Source organism: Populus trichocarpa, chromosome 1 (assembly GCF_000002775.5).
Source record: "Populus trichocarpa isolate Nisqually-1 chromosome 1, P.trichocarpa_v4.1, whole genome shotgun sequence".
NCBI lineage: Eukaryota > Viridiplantae > Streptophyta > Magnoliopsida > Malpighiales > Salicaceae > Populus > Populus trichocarpa.
This window is the reverse complement of record NC_037285.2, coordinates 21,909,657-21,931,022: the sequence shown is the minus strand read 5'-3', so window position 1 is coordinate 21,931,022 and position 21,366 is coordinate 21,909,657. Positions and strand designations below refer to the sequence as shown.

General features: G+C 37.6%; 1 protein-coding gene across 1 annotated transcript in view; it reads right to left on the bottom strand.

The window, feature by feature from the left end:
- Window positions 1–18,470, bottom strand: part of LOC18094910 (uncharacterized) — a 76,814-nt gene extending 58,344 nt beyond the window's left edge. The window contains exons 1-9 of the mRNA XM_024581830.2: window positions 18,010–18,470; window positions 17,703–17,868; window positions 17,481–17,614; window positions 17,249–17,361; window positions 16,868–17,114; window positions 15,607–15,759; window positions 15,084–15,163; window positions 14,939–14,988; window positions 14,305–14,490 (exon numbers count right to left, since the gene is read on the bottom strand). Of these exons, the coding sequence (XP_024437598.2) occupies window positions 14,305–14,490; window positions 14,939–14,988; window positions 15,084–15,163; window positions 15,607–15,759; window positions 16,868–17,114; window positions 17,249–17,361; window positions 17,481–17,614; window positions 17,703–17,868; window positions 18,010–18,408 (1,528 nt within the window). The 5' untranslated portion in view covers window positions 18,409–18,470. The remainder of the gene's footprint in view (window positions 1–14,304; window positions 14,491–14,938; window positions 14,989–15,083; window positions 15,164–15,606; window positions 15,760–16,867; window positions 17,115–17,248; window positions 17,362–17,480; window positions 17,615–17,702; window positions 17,869–18,009) is intronic.
- Between the last annotated feature and the right edge of the window lie 2,896 nt (window positions 18,471–21,366).

The window sequence follows — 21,366 nt, the reverse complement described above, 5'->3', positions numbered from 1 at the left end:
CCCACATCAGGTAAGTTCTTTCTCATTCCCCGCTTTCCGCAACATTATAATTCACTTGTTACTGTAGCTGTGAATTATAATTCACTTTATAAGTCATTTGTTCCTGTAGCAGGCGTGCGCTTTCACGCCTGCTACTTGCTCAGGTCACTGGCTTTAGCAATTGACCGGGTTGGATTGATTGGGTTTAGCCCAATTTATATGAGCTTAGTTGGGTTCAGTTATAAAAAAAATAAAAAAATAATTAAATAATATGTGTAATATAAAAAAATTTTATTTTATTTTTATAGTTACTTAATATTTATGGAAAAAAAAAAGAGGGGAACCGCGGGAACACAGAGAAGAGACCCAGAAAAAAAAAAAAAAAGGAAAGGCAGAGGAGAGTCACAGATCAGCTCTGCCATTGTCTTCGTCCCTGCAAAAAAATAAAAGAACGACACTGAACCAAAGACTATTGACAACCGGCATCACCATTGTTTACTTTCCTTCATCTCAAAACTAGAGGAGACAGAACGCAAAGAAGCAGAGGAAAGTCACCGAGATCGTTGCTACTGCCTTCGGCGTTTCCAGAACCAGGAGAGAAAGCAAAAGAAAGCAGGAGGAAAGGTCGTAAGCAGACAACAGGCACCATCACGCTGCAACCATCTTCGCCGTTTCCAGAAGCAGGTACGCCCTTCATCCCATTTTGCATCTTCATTTCAAATTGAATTGTTACAAGAGCTGTGCGAAGGTAATTTAATTACCTTCGCACTGCTCATGCACGCGTGAAGCCACTTCACGCGTGCTTTTCGTTTTGCCTAGTCCAAAAAATAAAAAATAATAAAAAAATATATATATAAAAAATAAAAAAATATGCATGCATATATTTAAATTTATTTTTATTGGTTTATTTAAAGAGTTAGAGTCAGCAACACCATTCATTTTTGTTTCGGGTTACGTAATACTTACCGACGCCAGAGTTGGAAGTATCTGTAGTCGAATATTCACTGATGTCAGAGTCATGAATATTATAAACAAATCATCATAGCCTAAACTAATAAACGTTTAGCAATTTAAGACAAAACCAGCAATGCAGTCTGCCTCAGGCAGAACGTTTAAGGGTGATAATATCTTCTCTTTTACATAACCAGTCCCGTACCATAGAATCTCTGTTGACCAGTAAGGGTTCCTAGTAATCATAATACTAGGTGGCGACTCCTTAAACAAGACATTTTCCCCTAAAAGAACAAGATGCCAGAAAAAAGTTCTTTCCTTGTAAATTTTTTAGGGCCGCCGCGTTGTCGGGTGCGACAGAATGGTGACTCCACTAGGGACTTTAGGATTAAGCTTTGTATTTTGTCTTATTATTGCTATTTTGTTTGTTGTGTTTATTTGTTTATTTTTCCTGCATTTACTGCTTTAGCATGCATCCTTGTTTATGTTGTCATGCATCACTTTGAGAGCACACACTTTACAACCTAGAATAAGTGGGGGAGTAACGGTACCCCAATGACTTTAGCCTGGGAAAGACTCGTGAAACCATCCAACTCTCGCTTGATTGTTTACTTGAAAGTGGTTGATATGCCAAACTGATATTACTCAGGGCCTCTATCTTCACACTACTTGTAAGCCTCATATCGACCTTTCAAGGATTATCACTGAGCATGCGAGAGACCCTTTAAAACTAGATAATGACCAACCCGTTGATGCACTCAACAATTAGGATTTTCCTACTAGGTTGTCACCCCGTGAAGGGCAAGTTTGTATTTCATACTTTTAATTGAATCAATATTTTTGCATAATAGCATGATTTACATTTAGCAAGTTGAAATATAAGTTCCCCATTGAAACCCATCTATAACACTCGTTCAAGAAAAAGACAAATGGAAAACGAAGAAAGAGCCCAGTTGGAAGCCCAACACCAAAAAGAGGTGGACAATCTTAAAGAAGAAGTCGTAAGGCTTACTAGTCTACTCGAACAGGCCTTGAGAGACAAATCCGGAAAAGCAACACATATAGCTCAGACTGAACCTATGCTCGTAAATCCCTTCAATCCATATAATCTGGGGGCAAATAGGTTGTCATCTGACTTTCAACAAACCATGTATTTTCAACCAGCATACCCCACGAGAATATCGTTTACCATTGATTCTATAGAGAAGGAATCTAAAAAAGGCAAGATGGTAAAAGAAGATGGTCTGAACAAATTAGTTGCCCTAGAGCAACGGTTGAGGGCAGTGGAGGGAATTCGCCTATATGATCCTATAAAGGCTAGTGAGATGTGTTTGGTGCCCAACGTTGTCATTCCTAAAAAGTTTAGAGTGCCAGAATTTGTCAAATATACGGGAACTCAATGCCCTATAACTCATCTCAAAGCATATTGCAACAAAATGGCTGAGGTGGTTGATGATGAGAAACTATTAATTCATTTCTTTCAAGACAGTTTGAGTGACGCTACCCTCACTTGGTATATGTGGTTGGACAATACCAAGGTTATAAAATGGAAGGATTTAGTTGATGCCTTCATGAGGCAATATAAGTTCAATATAGACGTAGGCCCTGATCGGTCAAGCTTGCAAGCTATGGAAAAGGACAACAAGGAGTCCATAAGAGAATACATTCAAAGGTGGTGTGAGGCTGCCGCAGTTTGTTAACCCTTCTTTGTTGGAAAAGGAGATGATCAACTTGTTTGTCATCACTTTCAAGGCCCCGTACTTTGAATAACTGGTTGAAGCTCTGCGCAACATTTCACTGACCTGGTTGTTATAGCCGAGAGGATTGAACAAGCTATTGGGTTAGGTAAAATTACTTACCTGACTGAGAAGAACGGTTTTGGTTGGAAAAGGGAAGGACACTGAAGTTGGTTGTGAAGGCACCTACCCTTCCTGTAGCTAATTTCTTCACACTGACTCCCAAAAATCAACTACCTTGAAGAAAAAGTTATGGTGATATTAGGCCAAGAATGGTCTGTATATGACTTTAACAAACTGTTGAAAAAATGCCATTGTCGAGAAAAGTGAGTGATTGAAAAATTCTGGAAATTCCAATCAATGATCATTAAATGTTTAGCCTCTTTATGTGTTACCATGCCAGTATTCATAGCCCAAGATGTTCTCATAAGTTCTTTGTTGTTGAACTTCTCTTCCAAAACTTCAATGAAATAATGAGTTTGTCATTCAATCGTATTTACGACCAAGCATTATTCATTTTCCTGAGAGAGTTTTCTTATAAGAACTCACAAATACACATTTGAAGCCTTGTGTGATCTCATAGACGCCATTCATCTCTTTTCCTATTGGAGTTTTGAAAAATTGAACTTGCATTTTGATTTCAAAAATAATTTGATATTTGTTCAAAACAATAATTTTGACATTCTACTTGTAGAATGACGCATGAATCAAGCAACTCCATCATTGAGGTGACTAAATTATAAACCAAGGAATATTGGATAAAAAAAAAGAAGAAAAAAAATTGAATAAACACCCTTACCTTATGACTCTTGAAACATGTGTTTTTAAATGTATGAATAATGATATGTAGTGAACTCATTGCTCATGACTCATAAAATGCATCTTTGCAAAGACCAAACCATTACACTGGATGAGGTCAAAGTTTATTGATCATAGCTGCTGGTGCTTGAAATGAGGAAAGCCGATCTTTGTTATTCCTTTCACGTTCTGAAATACGTACATCCCTTGCGATCCTTTTTTGAGCTTAAATAATTTTTCTTTCATGAAAAAAATCCCGACTAGAATCACACCCCACACTGGGGGGCAAAAGAAAATTTCAATGAGAAAAGAGAAAAAGCCGTGAGAAAGCCAAAAAAGGCATAAAAGCTCAAGAAACTCAAATGCTAGGGGGCATGCCCAAATCACTAGAAAAAAAAGTGACATCCAAGATAAAATGAGTATGCCCTAGCAAAGCAATAAAAAAGAAGAAGCAGCAAATCAAAGAAGAGCGGCAAAAAAAATATGAATGACGTCAAGAGTCGAACTGCTGATAGTGATCCTCAATTTTTGAAACCCTGAAACACTCTTTGAGCCTTATGAATTCTTTTCTTTCATAGCCAAAAACCACAGCCTACGTTACGTGCCTGTAGAAGTCCTTTCTAATCAAGCAAGCAAGCAATCTAGAACAATAAACAATGCTTTCAAAATGCAAAGAATACTTTTTCATAAGATTCATGACATCAAGAACAAACTACTCATTATTATTCATGTTGATAAAAATGGGTGTTAAAAAAAAGACAAGTTTTTCTTAAATAAAACCTCAAGCTTTTTCTCGAGCCCTTCACTTTGAAAACTTAAAAAAAAAAAGCAACAAAAGGTCACCTCATGATGTATTTTCACCGAAGACCTCATTGCCAAACATAAAAGCATATAATCTATTTTCCAAGAAAGAAAATAACCAAGGAGTTGCAAGATTTCAAAAGCAAATTGTTTTAGGCTCACATCGAAACAATTTTTGTTTTCAAAATGCAAGATCAAGATTTCAAAGCTTTATTCTCGACCCATATTCCTTCACCAAAATGAAAAGAAGAGAAATGAGAGATTGGTCTCTTAAAAACATTATTTGTCTAAGTCTCTGACAGAGCACACTTAGGGGCAATGACCAATACAAGGGGCAACATTGTGTTTAGAAAGAAAAATTCTAGAAAAAAAATGGTAATTTCCTTCAACAAGACAAGGGGGCATTTTGGTTTATGAAAGACAGTTTGATCCTTTCAGCAAATGACACCGAATGTTTTTAGCATTGAGACGAGGAGTAAGGAATGATCCTCTCTAATTATTTGATGAGACAAAAAATCTCTAGCAAGCAAGTGGGTCACGATGGGCACCACAAAGGCTGAGTTGTGCAAACAAATCTGGAAATAGACTTACATGGCCCAACACGACTGGGCTAAAAGCCAAGCGACAAAGAGGACCCAAATCAGAGGTAGCAAGTCCTCATCAATCAAGCAACAAGAAGACTAAGAAGAAATGGGGGCCTATATTTCAAATCAGGTAAAGATGCATGCATATCATCTAAACTTTGAGACATTGGACAATGAGTTTTGTAAATTTCATATGAGAAAATTCCAACGGAATCCATCAAGTGGAAGGCCAATTTGAAATGGCCAAAGATCGAAATTGATGTTGAAAATTTTTTCATTTTTGAGAATTTTTCAACCTGGGCCAGCCGCCCATGAGAAATAGGCCATTTGAAAAATCTCTATGTTTTTCCACCTCCTTCGAATGCGCCTTCGAGCGTTTGATCATCATTTTTAGGGCGCTTTCAAGCCCTTATCTCCTTTCAAGTGCGCGTTCGAGCCTCATCTCCCTTCAAATGCGCCTTCAAGCCTTTTATCATCATTTTTAGGGTGCTTTCAAGCCCTTATCTCCTTTCAAGTGCGCCTTCGAGCCCTTGACCATCCAAGGTATTGCGTTTCCTAACCCTACCTCCCTTTTCGAGAACACCTTCGAGCCTTACCTCCCTTCAAATGCGCCCTCGAGCCTTTGATCATCATTTTTAAGGTGCTTTCAAGCCCTTATTTCCTTTTCGAGCGCGCCTTTGAGCCCTCGCTTCCCTTCAAACACGCCTTTGAGCCCTCGCTTTCCTTTCGAACGCGCCTTTGAGCCCTCGCCTCCTCTTCGAGTACCTTTGAGCCCTCGCTTTCTTTTTTCGTGCGCGCCTTTGAGCCCTCGCTTTCTCTTCAAGCGCCTTTGAGCCCTCGCTTCTCTTCGAGCGCCTTTGAGCTCTCGCTTCTTTTTCGAGCGCGCCTTTGAGCCCTCATTTCTTCTCGAGCGCGCCTTTGAGCCCTCGCTTCCTCTTCGAGCGCCTTTGAGCCCTCGCTTCCCTTCGAGCCCTCGACCATCCTTTTGAGTGCGCCTTCGAGCCCTCATTTTCCTTTCTTTTTTTTACTTGGGTAGGTCACCCATCACAATGAAACCCTTTCTTTTTTTACTTGGATAGGTCACCCATTACAATGAGACCACTTCTAAAAAAAAAAATCTCTCTCTGTATTTTCAACATCGGGCAGGTCGCCTGGAACAATTTGACCACTTGCAAAATCCTTCGCGTTTCTTCTTTCTATCGGGCAGGTCGCCTGGAACAATTAGACCACTCGCGAAACCCTTTTCGTGTTTTATTCTTCCTATCGGGCAGGTTGCCTGGAACAATTAGACCACTCGCGAAACCCTTTTCGCGTTTTATTCTTCATCGGGGCAGGTCGCCTGGAACAATTAGACCACTCGTGAAATCCTTTTCGCGTTTCTTCTTGCTATCGGGCAGGTCGCCTAGAACAATTAGACCACTCGCGAAACCCTTTTCGCGTTTTATTCTTCCTATCGGGCAGGTCGTCTGGAACAATTAGACCACTCGTGAAACCCTTTTCGCGTTCTTTTATCATTGGGCAGGTTGCCCAAAACAATTTGATCCATTTCAAAAAAAAAACAAAAACAAAAAAAAAACAAAAAAGTGGCTAAACCCTTTTCGCGTTCTTTTATCATTGTGCAGGTTGCCCAAAACAATTTGATCTATTTAAAAAAAAAATAAAAACAAAAACAAAACAAAAAAAAAAAGTGGTTCGTCTTTCAAATGACTTGTTTCTTGATTTCTACATCTCCCTGTAAAAGTCATATGTCAATCTACTATTTTCGAAGTTTTCAAGACTCTAACAAAAAACAAAGAGAAGCAAAAGTTCTTTCTGTATCTACTTTTCTTTATAAATTTACTACACAAAGCTAAAAGAAAATAAAAAATTTTAATATCTTTGCATAGTAAATATTATAAAGAGGGGGCAACTGTCATAACCCAAATTTTAACCCTTTTATTTTTATTATTATTACTATTATTACTATTATTTTATTTACTGAAAAATGAAGAACGAAAAAAATGAATGAAAAATGATAATTAAAAGAAATGATGAAAAATGATGATGAAAAACAAATAAAAAATGAAATAAATGAAGAATAAATTAAAATTTGAGTTAAGGACAGCATGATTGGAAGTTTAGAGATTAATTAAACTCTTGACTAGTTTAATTAATCAAATCAAGGGTTTAATTGGAGAATTGATAAGTTTTGAGACTTAATTGAGCTTGGAATTAATTTAATTAATGAAATCAGGGACTTAATTGAAGAAATATCAAAGTTTGGGGTTAATTGGGCGCCAAATTGCAACAGATTAGAGTCCAAGGACTAGCTTGTAAAAGGCGCCAAAATGCAGGGGTTCAATTACAATTTAACTAGGGGCTTAGTTGCAAAACTTTCAAAAATTCAAGGGCCAAAATGCAAATGGTCATTTCACATCTCAAAACGGCGCCGTTTCAAGGGACACTATTCATCTTCTTCAAACTAGAAACGGACACTGCACGATCCTCAGTCCCTCATTACTCCTGCAAACGGTCGGTCACCTCATTATTTAGAGGTGACCGCATGGCATTCTCTGGCTCTATAAAAGCTAGAGAAAGGCCATGCCCGAAAAAAAGCCAGGGGGAGAAAAAAGGCAGAACCGAGGCTGAACAGGGAGGGAGACGGAGAGAAAAAAAAACAGAGGGGGAACCGCGGGAACACAGAGAAGAGACCCAGAAAAAAAAAAAGGAAAGGCAGAGGAGATTCACAGATCAGCTCTGCCATTGTCTTCGTCCCTGCAAAAAAATAAAAAAACGACACTGAACCAAAGACTATTGACAACCGGCATCACCATTGTTTACTTTCCTTCATCTCAAAACTAGAGGAGACAGAACGCAAAGAAGCAGAGGAAAGTCACCGAGATCGTTGCTACTGCCTTCGGCGTTTCCAGAACCAGGAGAGAAAGCAAAAGAAAGCAGGAGGAAAGGTCTTAAGCAGACTGTCGCACGTGTGCGGCGTCGCGGCGATCGTCCACCCTCATGTATGGATATATATCTGGTAAATGTGGGGAGACAAGGAATTCTTTGTCTCTTAGCGGTAAAAAGATGGAATGGGAGTCGCCACCTAGTATTATGGTCACTAGGAACCCTAACTGGTCTCAGAGATCAGGTACGAAGACTGGTTGCGTAAAGGGAAGGTATTAGCACCCCAAATACGCCCTACCTAAGGTAAGCTGCATTGTTTTATTTGTCCGATCAAAATCTAAGGTTTGGTCGTGTTTTCTACTTGTTGGTCTTGTTTATCTAAGATTCAAGAAAAGCCCTCCTCAATAAGGAGGTTCTTATCTTTAAGGGGTAAAACCTAACCGTTCTAATATCTATAAAAGCACTATTGTTTTAAGATCAGGAATACGTATTACATGTAATATCGTATCCCGGATACTAAAAGATAAACAAAATAAAATTTTTGTTGTTTTTGAAATTTTGGCCAATGTTCTCTTGACTTTAATAAACTAGTTATTAAAGCCAAAATGCATGCTAAAACATTGTTTTTTTGGTGTATAAAAAAAACACAATATGATTTTTTAACTTTGAGACACTTGGTCGTATGCACAAAAACATTTTTTCTTTTTTTATAATTTTTTTGTATTTTTTAGAAGTTTTGACGAAAACCAGGTATTTTAATATCGAATTTTGTATTTTTAGCAACATAAAAAATATTGCTTGATATTAATCAAAATGACATAAAAAAAATACGCGGGAAACTTGTAAAATTACAAACAAATATTTTTGAATTTTTCTTTTAACAAAAAAAAAGTAAAAAAAAAACAAAAAAAACTGGGCCGGATCTGGCCCAACCATCCTGGGCTGGGCCTGACCCGGCCCATATACTATGGGCTGGACTCAGCCCAGCCACGTGGGCTGGGCTGATGTTCCAGCCCGTAACCAATAAAAGGGGCTGGTTACTGTGCTGCGCACAGTAACCAGCAAAATATAATTAGCTAGTTACTGTGCACAGCACAGTAACTAGCTAATTAATCTTCATTTGCTGCAGAACTTAAACGTTCTGCATGCAAATGAAGCTGAAGCGAAAAACGACAGGGGAGGGGAGAAAGTTACCTGGAGCGGTGGCGATGCTGGTTGCAGCGGATGCGGCAGGGGTGGTGGTGTAGGCGGCGGCTGTTCTCTTTCCTTCTCTCCTCTGTTTCTCTCCTCAATCCCTTCTCTGTCTTCCGTTGTTTCCTCTCTCGGTTCTGCTCCTCTTCTTCCTCTTCAGTTCTGCTGGCGTTGGGCAGCGTTGATGGTGGCAGGATGGCGGTGGCAGCGGATGCGGCAGGGGTGGTGGTGTAGGCGGCGGCTGTTCTCTTTCCTTCTCTCCTCTGTTTCTCTCCTCAATCCCTTCTCTGTCTTCCGTTGTTCCCTCTCTCGGTTATGCTCCTTTTCTTCCTCTTCAGTTCTGCTGGCGTTGGGCAGCGTTGATGGCGGTGGCAGCTACTGGGAAGCCCGATGACTGCGGCTGTGCTTCCTCTCCGCGGTGCAGAGACACTAACGTCTGTGTCTTCCTCTTCTGGTCTCAGTTTTCCCGTTAACTTTCAGCTCCCCTCTTCTCCTTCCCTTCCTTCCTCTATTCTCCCGTGCTTCCTTTTCGTTTTTTTTCTGTTTAAGTTTGCTGGTGGTGGCGATTGTTTCTCTCTAAACCTTTCTTCCCTCTCAACATCTCCTCTGTTTTTTCTTTCCTCTAGTTTCTACTTTCGGTCCCTTGCTCTTCCATGGTGTTTCACTCCTTTGGTCTCACCTCTCTTTCTCTCTAATAACTGTCGGTCTCTCTCTCGGTCTTCCTCACTTTCTCTTTCAAATGACAAACCCCCCTAACCTCCTGCACTCCCTCTGTATTTATAGGCAGAGGGAGAGAGGGCCACCATGCCCTGTCCTACCATGGTGCAGGGCATGGTGGCATGGGGGCGGCTACTGCACAACCGCCCCTACCTCTGTAGGGCATGGGTCTTTTGGCGTGAGGGCGTGATGGTGTCAGTAAAGGGACAAGTCGGGGCGTTGGTTTTTTTGGGTTTTGGGAGACAGAGAAAGGATAAAAAAATGGGAGGGAAAATGCTTCTTCTTCCCTGTTCTCTGCGTGTCCAGGGGAAGAAGAAGGCTTATGGTGCCGTTCAAAACGACACCGTTTGCTTCCTCTTCTTTTTCTTTTTCGTTTTCTTTTTTCATTGAAACGCATGAAACGGCGCCGTTTTGACCAAAACGCGCCGTTTCATTTAAACGAAAAATGGCGCCTAAAAAGGGTTCAATTTCAAATCAGCCCTTCACTTTGCGCGCTTTTTCACTATGGTCCTTGGTTTTGGATTTCTTCAATCGAGTCCCTAATTGGCCACCAGACTTCAATATATATGCAATTAAGCCCCTGATTTGACCAAATCAACTCTCAAAAATTATAATTTGACCCCAGAACTTTAATTTCTTCCAATTAAAACCCAAATTGACTTAAAAATCAATTTTCTTGCGATCAAACCCTCCATAAATTCAATTAAACCTTCAATAAAATTTAATTGAGTCCATAAACATCTAATTTTGTACATTTCTTCCTCAAATAAAATTTTCTTTATCAATAGGACTCTCACCGGTCAATGATATACTGTCAAATTTCAATCTTTGTATTTTTGAACCTCCTCAACTAATTTTTGACCATTTTCTGGGCGCTTTGACATCCTCTTTTCACTGCTATGATTTTTTATAATATTTTGAATTTTTTTTTTTTGTATTTTGTGCGGGGACCCAAAAATGGGTTACAACACAGACAATAGGCACCATCACGCTGCAACCATCTTCGCCGTTTCCAGAAGCAGGTACGCCCTTCATCCCATTTTGCATCTTCATTTCAAATTGAATTGTTACAAGAGATGTGCGAAGGTAATTTAATTACCTTCGCACTGCTCATGCACGCGTGAAGCCACTTCACGCGTGCTTTTCGTTTTGCATAGCCCAAAAAAAAATAATAAAAAAATAAAAAAATATACATGCATATATTTAAATTTATTTTTATTGGTTTATTTAAAGAGTTAGAGTCAGCAACACCATTCATTTTTGTTTTGGGTTAGGTAATACTTACCAACGCCAGAGTTGGAAGTATCCGTAGTTGAATATTCACTGACGTCAGAGTCAGGAATATTATAAGCAAATCATCATAGCATAAACTAATAAATTTTTAGCAATTTAAAACAAAATCAGCAATGCAGTCTGCCTCAGGCAGAACGTTTAAGGGTTGATAATATCTTCTCTTTTACATAACCAGTCCCGTACCATAAAATCTATGTTGACCAGTCAGGGTTCCTAGTGACCATAATACTAGGTGGCGACTCCTTAAACAAGACATTTTCCCCTAAAAGAACAAGATGCCAGAAAAAAGTTCTTTCCTTGTAAATGTTTTAGGGCCGCCGCGATGTCGGGTGCGACACTCAGAAACAAAATACTATATATATATAGGTGTTTTTTAATGGCCTCCCAAATTGAAAGCGGTCGGCTAATGGGGTGGCATGCCACTTGTCGCACGTGTACGGCGTCGCGGCGATCGTCCACTATTCAAGGAAAATGAAATGGTCTATCTGGCAAATATGAGGAGACAAGGAATTCTTGTCTTTTATAAGTGAAAAATTTGATTAGGAGTCGCCACCTAGTATTCTGGTCACTAGGAACCCTAACTGGTCTTAAAGATCGGGTACGGAAACTGGTTGCGTAAAGGGAAGGTATTAGCACCCCAACTACGTCCTACCTAAGGTAAGCTGCATTGTTTTGTTGTCTGATAAAATCTAAAGTCTTGTAGTGGTTTCTAATTGTCGGTCTATCTACGGTTTAAGAAAAGTCCTCCTCTGTAAGGAGATCCTTTTCTTATCGGGTAAAAACCTAATTGTTCTATGTCGTCAAAAGAAAATACTTTTTTAATATCGGGAATACATTTTACGTATAAATTCGTAATCCCTGATACTAAAACAACACAAAATAAAAAAAAAAAATTGTTTTTGATATTTTGGCCAATGTTCTCTTTACTTCAATAAACAGGTTATTAAAGTAAAAAATGCATGTTAAAACATTGTTTTTTGGTGTATAAAAAACACTATGATTTTTTAGCTTTGAGACACTTGACCGTATGCACAAAAACAGTTTTTCAAAATTTTAATTTTTTTTGTATTTTTTTGAAAGTTTTGACAAAAACCTGGTATTTTAATACTGGATTCATATTTTTTGAAATGCCAAAAAACAGATTGAGATTAAACAAAACAAAGTACAAAAATACACGAAAAAATTACAATTTTTCAAAAGCATTTTTGAGAAAAAAATTTTGAATTGGGCCGGACCCGACCCAATTATTTTCTTTGGACTTGGCTAGGCCCAAATATTCGGCTGGGCCATAATTGGCCCAGCCATGAACAGTGCTCTCCACTATTCACAGACTACGTGAACAGTGGAGAGCAAGAGAGCAAGGAGGTGAGACGAAGCAAAAGAAAAAAAAAGGAAGAGGGAAGGGCTGACCTGCGGTGGCTGCAACCATTGGCTGTACTGTTGGAGGCGACAAGCGGCAGCGCTGGTGGTTCGCGGTGGCTGCAACCTCTTCTCTCTCTCTCTGTTTTTTTTCTTTATTGTTTTAGTCTTCAGACCATTCTCCCTCTTCTTCTTCTTTTTTTCTTTTCTTTCGGTCCTCTTGCCTCTCCCTTCTCTACTCCCTTCGTCTCTTCTTGTTGTGCTCTCCCCCTCTGTATTTATAGGTAAAATAGGGGAGAGAAAGGCAGGGGCGGCCACTGTGTTGTCGCCCCAAAAACTACCCGAGGAACACATCTTCTCCCTTTTCTCCAACACGTGGAAAGCTTTGGGCAAGGTTGGTCGGCGTCTTTTTGAGAGAGAGATGGCGGTGGAAAGAAGTCGATGAAAACAGGGGAACAAAAGCTCCCTCCCCTGTTTTCTGCACGTCCAGGGGAAGAAGAAGACGTACGGTGTCGTTCAAAACGGCACCGTTTTGGGTCTTTTTTTTTAATGAACAGTGGATGAAACGGCGCTGTTTTGGACAAAACGCGCCGTTTCATTTAAAGAAAAGGGCTGCAAAAACGTGTCAAAATCCAAATCAGTCTTCAATTTGTGATTTGTTCAATCAAGTCCTCAGTTGCAATTTTGATTTTAAATATCAATTCAATTGCATCCCTGCCAAATTTAATCCTCAGCCCTAAAGTTGGACGCCTTTTCCAAATTGATCCTTGGTCTCTGATTTATACAATTTGACCCTGAATTGATCAATAAACTTTTAATTTCTTTAATTTGGCCCCTGATTCGGTTTTAATTACAGCCCCTCTATTTATGTGCCTTTTCTAGTTTGGTCCTTAGTTTCAAATTTCTTCAATTAAGTCCCTAATTGGCCATCAAACTTCAATATTTATGCAATTAAGCCCCTGAGTTGACCAAATTAACTCTCAAAAATTATAAATTGACCCCAGAACTTAAATTTCTTCCAATTAAAGCCCAAATTAACTCCAAAATCAATTTTTCTTGCAATCAAACCCTCCATAAATTCAATTAAACCTTCAATAAAATTTAATTGAGTCCATAAACATCTGATTTTAGACTTTTCTTTCTTAAATTGAATTTTCTTCATCAATAGGGCTCTCATCGGTCAAAGATAAACTGTCAAATTTCAATCTTTGTATTTTTGAACCTCCTTAACCAATTTTTGACCATTTTATGTGCGTTCTGCATCCTCTTTTCACTGTTATATTTTTTTGATAATATTTTTTATTTTTTTGTATATTTTTTTTTAAGAGAGAAAAAATGTGAATCGAGAAATAACCCAAAAATAGGTTATGACACCACTCAACAAATTAATTGGATTCCATGTTCTTCATCTTCAACTTTCACCCACTATAATACGAAGTCGAGTCATGTTAGATTTTAGTGTTAGTTCATGCAGATGGCAATACGAAACTTTTCCAAAGGAAATCAAGTAAAATGTTTTTCTAAAAAATAAGCACCAATGGTCAAGAATCTTGATTTATGTTAAGCAGTGTTCGGGAACGCGGTTGAAACTGTGTTTTTAAAAAAATTCAAATTTTTTTTTGTTTTAAAATTATTTTTTTATGTTTTTATATATCGTTTTGATGGTACTGATGTCAAAAATAATTTTTAAAAAGTAAAAAAATATTATTTTGATGTATTTCCACAATCACTATCACACTCTCAAATACCCCTTACTGTGTATTAGACTTACCATGGCTACCCATCTTATGTAATTCAAAACTCATAAATCTTTATTATCAAAAAAATAAAATAAAAACTAGAATTGAAGAGGAATTGGCCATCTTATTATTACATGAAACGTAGTGGAATTGTAGAAGGAGTACACATAACCATACATATCAAGTTCCTTATTTAAAGCTGGCAAAGTGGCCCAGCAATCATATATACTTGCAATAATTTCTTATTCAACTGCAGTTAATTTTATAATTAACCTGAAACAGCAGCATCTACTTTTGTTCCCCCTCTTATGATTAAAAAGGGATCTTTGAACTCATAAAGATCTTCGTAATATTGGGTAATCCACCCTTCAATTATCTCCACCTCTTTTTTACGTTGCATCACCAGCCAATCGGGATCAGTACTTGGATTCGCTCGTTGTATGTCCAAGCAATGAGATCCTGTCGATAGGGACATCCAAGAAAATAATTAAGGACATTTTATTAAATCAGATATTCCAACAAAATTTAGCTAGTATGAAGTTATTAAACCGGTTTAGTTTATGATCTAGTTTAAATTTCAGATCATAGATTAGATAGGTTATATATATCTAGGTCAATTTAAAATAACATTGTTTTATTATTTATTTATTTTTAAAAAGATGGAAACAATAAGTTAATCTTACTTGATTCGATTGGCTCGATATGTCAATCCACAACATGATAACTTGATCGAAATTAAATTTTGTTTTTTTTAATACTTTTTTATCAAAATATAAGTGTTAGTTTTTTTTTAAAACACTTGATTAGTAGGTCAGTCGAGTTTCAATTTAACCATTTATACCAGGTTTAATAAGTTTTTCTATTTATGCCTGCATGGTATGCAGTTAATTAAATTAATCATGAATACCGTTCACTGTAGTAACCGCAACAATACTATCTGATATGTTATTCAATACCCTGCAATGAAAGAAGGAAGATGATTATAAAATTAGATGAACATCCTCCTGATTACTAAAAGAACAAATTAAACAAAAGATTTTCTCTTTCTTTACCCGCCACTACTGTAAGGATCTCTCAGCCCATTTGAGAAGATAATGTTGCTACCAAACCTTTGAAGAATCAATTTTATATCCTGCCACAATTCTTAACTTCATCAACTGCTTGAAATTAAAATCAGCATAGCACTTAGCAAAACAGAAAACAAACCAAGAAGACCAAAAACATAATGTTGAACAGCCTAAGTTTAACAGTTGTGTGTATATAGTAGGTTTCTTTAATATATAAAACAAACCCCAATTCTAATAATTTAAATTTATTTAATAATCATGTAATAAAAGAGCACGGCCCTTTATTATATAGTTCAAGATACACTGAATCCTGTGATAAAAAAAAAAAGGGACAAAATATCAAATAGAAACACATACATGTCCTCCATAATAAGTACATAAATATCAAATCGAGATCAAGATCAACAAAATAAATAAATATACAATGAAAGAAAAAATAAAAAAGGAAGTGAAAAAATGCATTAATAGAAGATAAAGGAGTTAAAAGGAGAAATTAAAGAGAACATACATGACCTCCGTAATAGGTAGTGACCCAATGAGGACGAGGTCGGACACCATACAAACTCTTGCAACGCTCTATATGGTCTGTCAAATTAAATGGATTTGGTTGGAACATGGAATTATCCCCAACACCAAGAGGTATCACCATCTCACTGCATCTCTAAACACACAACATTTAATTTTTAAGATTAAACTTGTAAGAGTATATAAATTAAGAGGGTCTCATCGATTCATTTTATATATATATATATATATATATATATATATATATATATATATATATATATATATCTATCTTCAACACTAATTATTAATTAATCATGGAATAAAAATAGATATTCAATTATTATCAATAAAATAAGAAGAATAAATTGAAGACACGATGATTAAAAATGATAAATAAAATAACAAAAAAAAATATTAATGTCCTAACACTAATTGATATTAATTAAAAATGAACCATATTAATTAAAATTATTTTTTTATTATCTAGAGCTGTGTTTGTTTTATAAGAAAATATTTTTCTAAAAAACTATTTTTTAAAACATTTTCTTAATAAATAAGTTATTTTTACACTTTTTTGAAAATGATAAGGAAAATATTTTCTTAGAAAACAAAATATTTATTTCCATTTATAGTTGTTGGAATAATAATAATAATAATAATAATAGATGAGATAAGTGATGTTACTCATGATAATAACAATAGCTGAAAAGTGATAATAATTATGATTGTGAATATTGGTATGAATATATAAATCATAATATTTATAGTGATAATAATGCTGTGTTGGGTGATGAAGATTGCTATGATAATAATAATGATAGGTTATAATAGTGGCAAGATAGTAATTGCAATGGTGTTCATAAGGTGTGGTGGTGGTAGAAGAGTGGTTATAATGATTAATTACTGGCAATAATGATGGACTACGGCAAATAGATGGTGGTGGTGATGCAAAAATAGTGGTTGCTATATACTACCAGCGTGAAGAATAGTGGTTCCCAATTTTAATGAAGAATTTAGCAAACTACATATAATACAAATCAAATATTACGTTATCTTAAATTGTAAGAAAAACCTCAAGCAATTATGTAACTAAATAAAAGCTATTAATTGTATGTTGATTGTGTTTTGCGAAGAAACAAAGAACATGAAAAGGTCTCATGAACATTTATAATAATAGAGTAATATATTAGAATAAAAATCATGGAGGGAAGAATGAAATAATTGTCATGCGGATTAATTTACCAAAAGAGTAATTATTTTACCTGCCAACTCCACCCCAGAGTTGCTTCAGATTGGTAGGCAACTTTATTGACATAGCACGACGTCTGGTTTCCATAATAAGCAACAACACCACGAAATATTCTGCTTAGAATATCATCTCCAGAAGCATCATCATCTATGCCCTTACAGACCTCGTTAACTGGATATGTTGGTGGACTGTTGTTCTGGGCAGCATAAGCATACATTAACCTTAAGTAATCCTTGAGCTCACTGGCATCAGTCAAGTTTCTGCAGCAAGGAAAATTTAGTATAGTTAATAGATCAAAATATATACCAAGGCTATATATTAGCATGTAAGATTATATTGAATATATATTCAGTTGAACAAGCAATGTTAAAGAAAATGAAAATATATATATTACTTGCAAGTATTGAATTTCGTGCTAAGCATTGAGAGACCATCGGGTTTAGAAGCAAGTTCATCAATTTCTGACCATGACGTTTTTATAGTCTGGTAGCAAGTCTCACTAGCTTCCTGCACTCGCAAGATTCCCACGTATAAAACAATATTATTTATCTTATATATATACTTTGGATCGATTAAGAAAACTAATTTAAAATGAGAAAATTAAAGGTGAAAACTCTATATATTACTCTAAATTCCTTGGTGACTACAGAATAGTATGCATCCTGTGGTGTGATATCATCGAAATAAAGAATTGGTGCTGATGAGGCCAAGGCTCCGAGGGCAATGTGAGGGTACTTGAGCCGAAACCACGAAGCCAGCACTAACAAACATGGAGAGAAAAAGAATTAAGGAATCAAAGTCTTCATCAATAATATTCATGCAGAACGTTATAGTACGTATCCACCTACTTCCACCATATGATCCTCCAATGACGATAACTGGAGAATATTGAGCACTTCGATTCTCCTTTATGTCAATGATAATGGCTGCATAGTCTGCTAAAGCCTGGGCTGAGCTGAAATACCCTCGTTTCCCCCATGCTCCAGGTGGGAATGAGTGTCCATAATATCTGTGCTGATCGATGACATAAATATATATATATAAAATTATTTTCACCAATCATTAGGTTCTTTTTCAACGTACCAAAAACAACATATATACAAATACAAGCATAGGCAAGCCTAATTAAATTAAGTGAACTAATTGTATCCGTACCTCAATAAATACCAAGAGAGACTTAAACTGAACAGCGTTATCATCTAGAAATCCAGCAGCGTCACGATATCCATCAATCGATGCTTCTGCACCAAGATATACTAAGATTGATGCATTCGCACCACCCCAATACTTAGAATTGATCACATATCGTTGCGGAAATGTGTCATAGCTTTCAGGCCTATAGTTGAAGTGATCAAGTGTTTGGTTGTAAAAACAGGTTTCAAAACCTTCTTCATCAACTTCACACGAAGTAGTTTTATCAGGCTGGTCTCGCCAAACTCTTGGCCCTATTGGACTATGCCTTGGAATAGTATTAAGACGTTTTGCAGTTGCAGTGGCAGTGGTTAAGGAAAACAGTAAGAAAGACTGGAGAAGAAATAGCCTTTGAAACATCATGGCAAGATGTGTCCAGCGGCTAGCAAGGTTGTTGTTTTGAGGTTTCTCTGGTGATCCAAAGCCTGTGTCAGAGCCATCCTTAAATAATAAGATCCCCCTTTACTTTGGGAGGACTTTGACTTTTACACCCCCACACTTTATTGCACTTGAGGATCACAATAATTGCAAGAATCTGGCTTCAGGGGTGTGGCGCAATATCTTTATGAAAATCCAGGTTTGCTTTCGAGTTTTACTAATTAATTAATTAATTCCCAAGTCATTCTTGTATATTGTTGGATTAGTGTGGATCTACAAATCGGTCCCATTGATCCAATGATATATATCTATTTTTAAAGTTTATTTTTATCATATTTTGTTAATATTTAATGTTACCAACTAATCGGATATCATTGTTGTATTGATGTCTGTCTACATCATTAAATTTATTTGACACATTTAACACGCTAGTCCGAATGCCATTGTCTACATCATACAAGTTTTTTTTACAAACTTACCCTGACCAAGTCACAGCTAGACCCGCCTGGCAGGAACTTGTAAAACATGTTAACGGGGTCTTGATGCGTTCTGGAAGAGTCAATAACAGGATGGATGGCTGTAGAAGGCATTAATTTTGCGGCCATGGATGGATGGCTGTAGATATTGAGCAACACCAGGTCATGGCTAAGAATTATTAATCAAGCATCACGTTGATAAATAATGAGTTGCCAGGATTTTGTTTGGAAAAATAAAATAAAAATGTTTCGAAAAAACTGTGTTTTTGTTCAAAGATAGTATGGATAGCGTTTTGGAAAATCGATGTATCACATCAATGAAGGTATTTTGTGATCACTATTCAGTACCTTTGATAACATCATAACATGGTGTTCCAGGCTTCACTCAATGCATGCATGCAACGCATGCATGACAGAGGTGCATTGAACGTGAATGCAGACAAGGACACAGATTAACTGCATTTCAGTTATTTTCATTCAATTAGCATTTTAGTTACTTTCATTCAATAATACAGAGGAATTGTTTCAGTTAGGAAGAGGTTCCTATTCTCCAGCGGCAGTTCCATTCTGCAGCAATTAATTGTATTAAGTTGTTTTATTTTTGTTATTTGTAATGGCTATTTATATAGCCGGTTGAATTCAATTAAGGATATGATATATTTTCCAGAACTCTACTCCTTGCCTTTCTCCTCTCTCTGTTTTCATAAAATTCTGAATTAAACTTATCATTTGGTATCAGAGCAGTTTCGGTCCATGGACACCCGTGGGAAAACTAATGTTGAATTCCGCAACAAAGTCAATGAGACTTTGGTTAGGCACGAGGCCAGCTTTGATCAACTCAATGCAGCCTTACAAACTATTCTCACTGAATTACAGGCCATTCGTACCACCCAACGTACGCAAGTCGTTCCTCCTGACATCAACCCATTCGCACAGGAATCTTCTTCCCATCGAGCAACCGGCCCCCCTTCTGTTGCTAGTTTTGATCACCCACATCCACTACAACTCAAGCTGCATTTCCCAAAGTTCAACGGAGAAGACCCAATTGGTTGGCTTTATAGAGCTGAACAATACTTTGAGTTTCAGAACATTAGAGCTGCACAACGCGTACAGTTAGCTGCATTCCACCTGGAAGGCATTGCGTTACAATGGTTTCGTTGGCTAACAAAGTTCCGTGGGCCACTCACTTGGGATGAACTTACACAGGCCATCTCACTAAGATTTGGTCCAACCGAATATGAAGATCCCTTTGAAGCTTTAACCCGATTGAAACAAACATCAATTGTTGCTGTGTACCAGGAAGCCTTTGAAAGGCTCACCCATAGAGTTGATGGCCTCCCCAAAACATTCCTAATTGGTTGTTTTATTGCAGGATTACGGGATGAAATTCGATTAGATGTCAAGATTAAACAACCCAAAACCTTGGCAGACACAATTGGAGTGGCACGACTGGTAGAAGAGCGCAACCAATTGCAGCGCAAGCCTTTTTCGAATAATCGTTTACTATCAGTAACGACATTTCAGAGAGGGCACTCCAATCCTTCTCCTGGGATTCTAGGCTCATCTCCTAATCAATGAGCAAATATTGAATCCTCACCTTCAACTACTCCGTTCCGAAGAATTACAAATCAGGAAGCTAAGGAACGACGAGGGAAGGGACTTTGTTATTACTGTGATGAGAAATACTCTATAGGCCATCGTTGTAAACGGCCACAATTGTTCATGATAAAGGACTCTCCCTGCGATGAGAACTCTGAGGAAGACCAGCTGGAGGCAGAGCTTATAGAGATGACACCTGAGATTTCCTTCCATGCTATTACTGGTGCTGAGCATCCCCAAACAATTCGAGTCTTGGGAAAACTACAGAACAAAAGCTTGATAGTGTTGATAGATGGGGGCAGCACTCATAATTTCATTGACCAAGCCATTGCAACTCGGTTTGGCCTGCCGATCGTCAAAGACAGGAAACTTCAGGTGGTGGTTGCTAATCGGGAACGAGTAGAATGTGCAGGCCATTGCCAAGGAATCATGTTATCCATCCAGGGAATTACCATCACGGCTGATTATTATGTTCTGCCTGTGGCAGCCTGTCAGGTCGTTTTAGGGGTGCAATGGTTAGAGACCCTGGGACCAGTGGAAACAGACTACAAACAGCTCACCATGACCTTCAGAATCGGCGGAGTCAGGCATACTTTGCAGGGTCTTGGACGGGAGGCTGAAGCATCCAGCATTGAGGTTCTGCACAATAAAGAGTGTTCGGGTCTGCAAATGTGGGGTTCTTCTTTCAAATTCAACCACTTAAAAACATGTTTTCAACAAATACATACCCTCCAACGATCCAATGTCTCTTGGAGGAGTTTGCAGAGGTCTTCACCCCTAACCCCAGTCTCCCTCCTCAATGCCAACATGACCATAAGATTCCACTCCAGCCTAGCACAGGTCCAGTAAGCATGCACCTTTACAGATA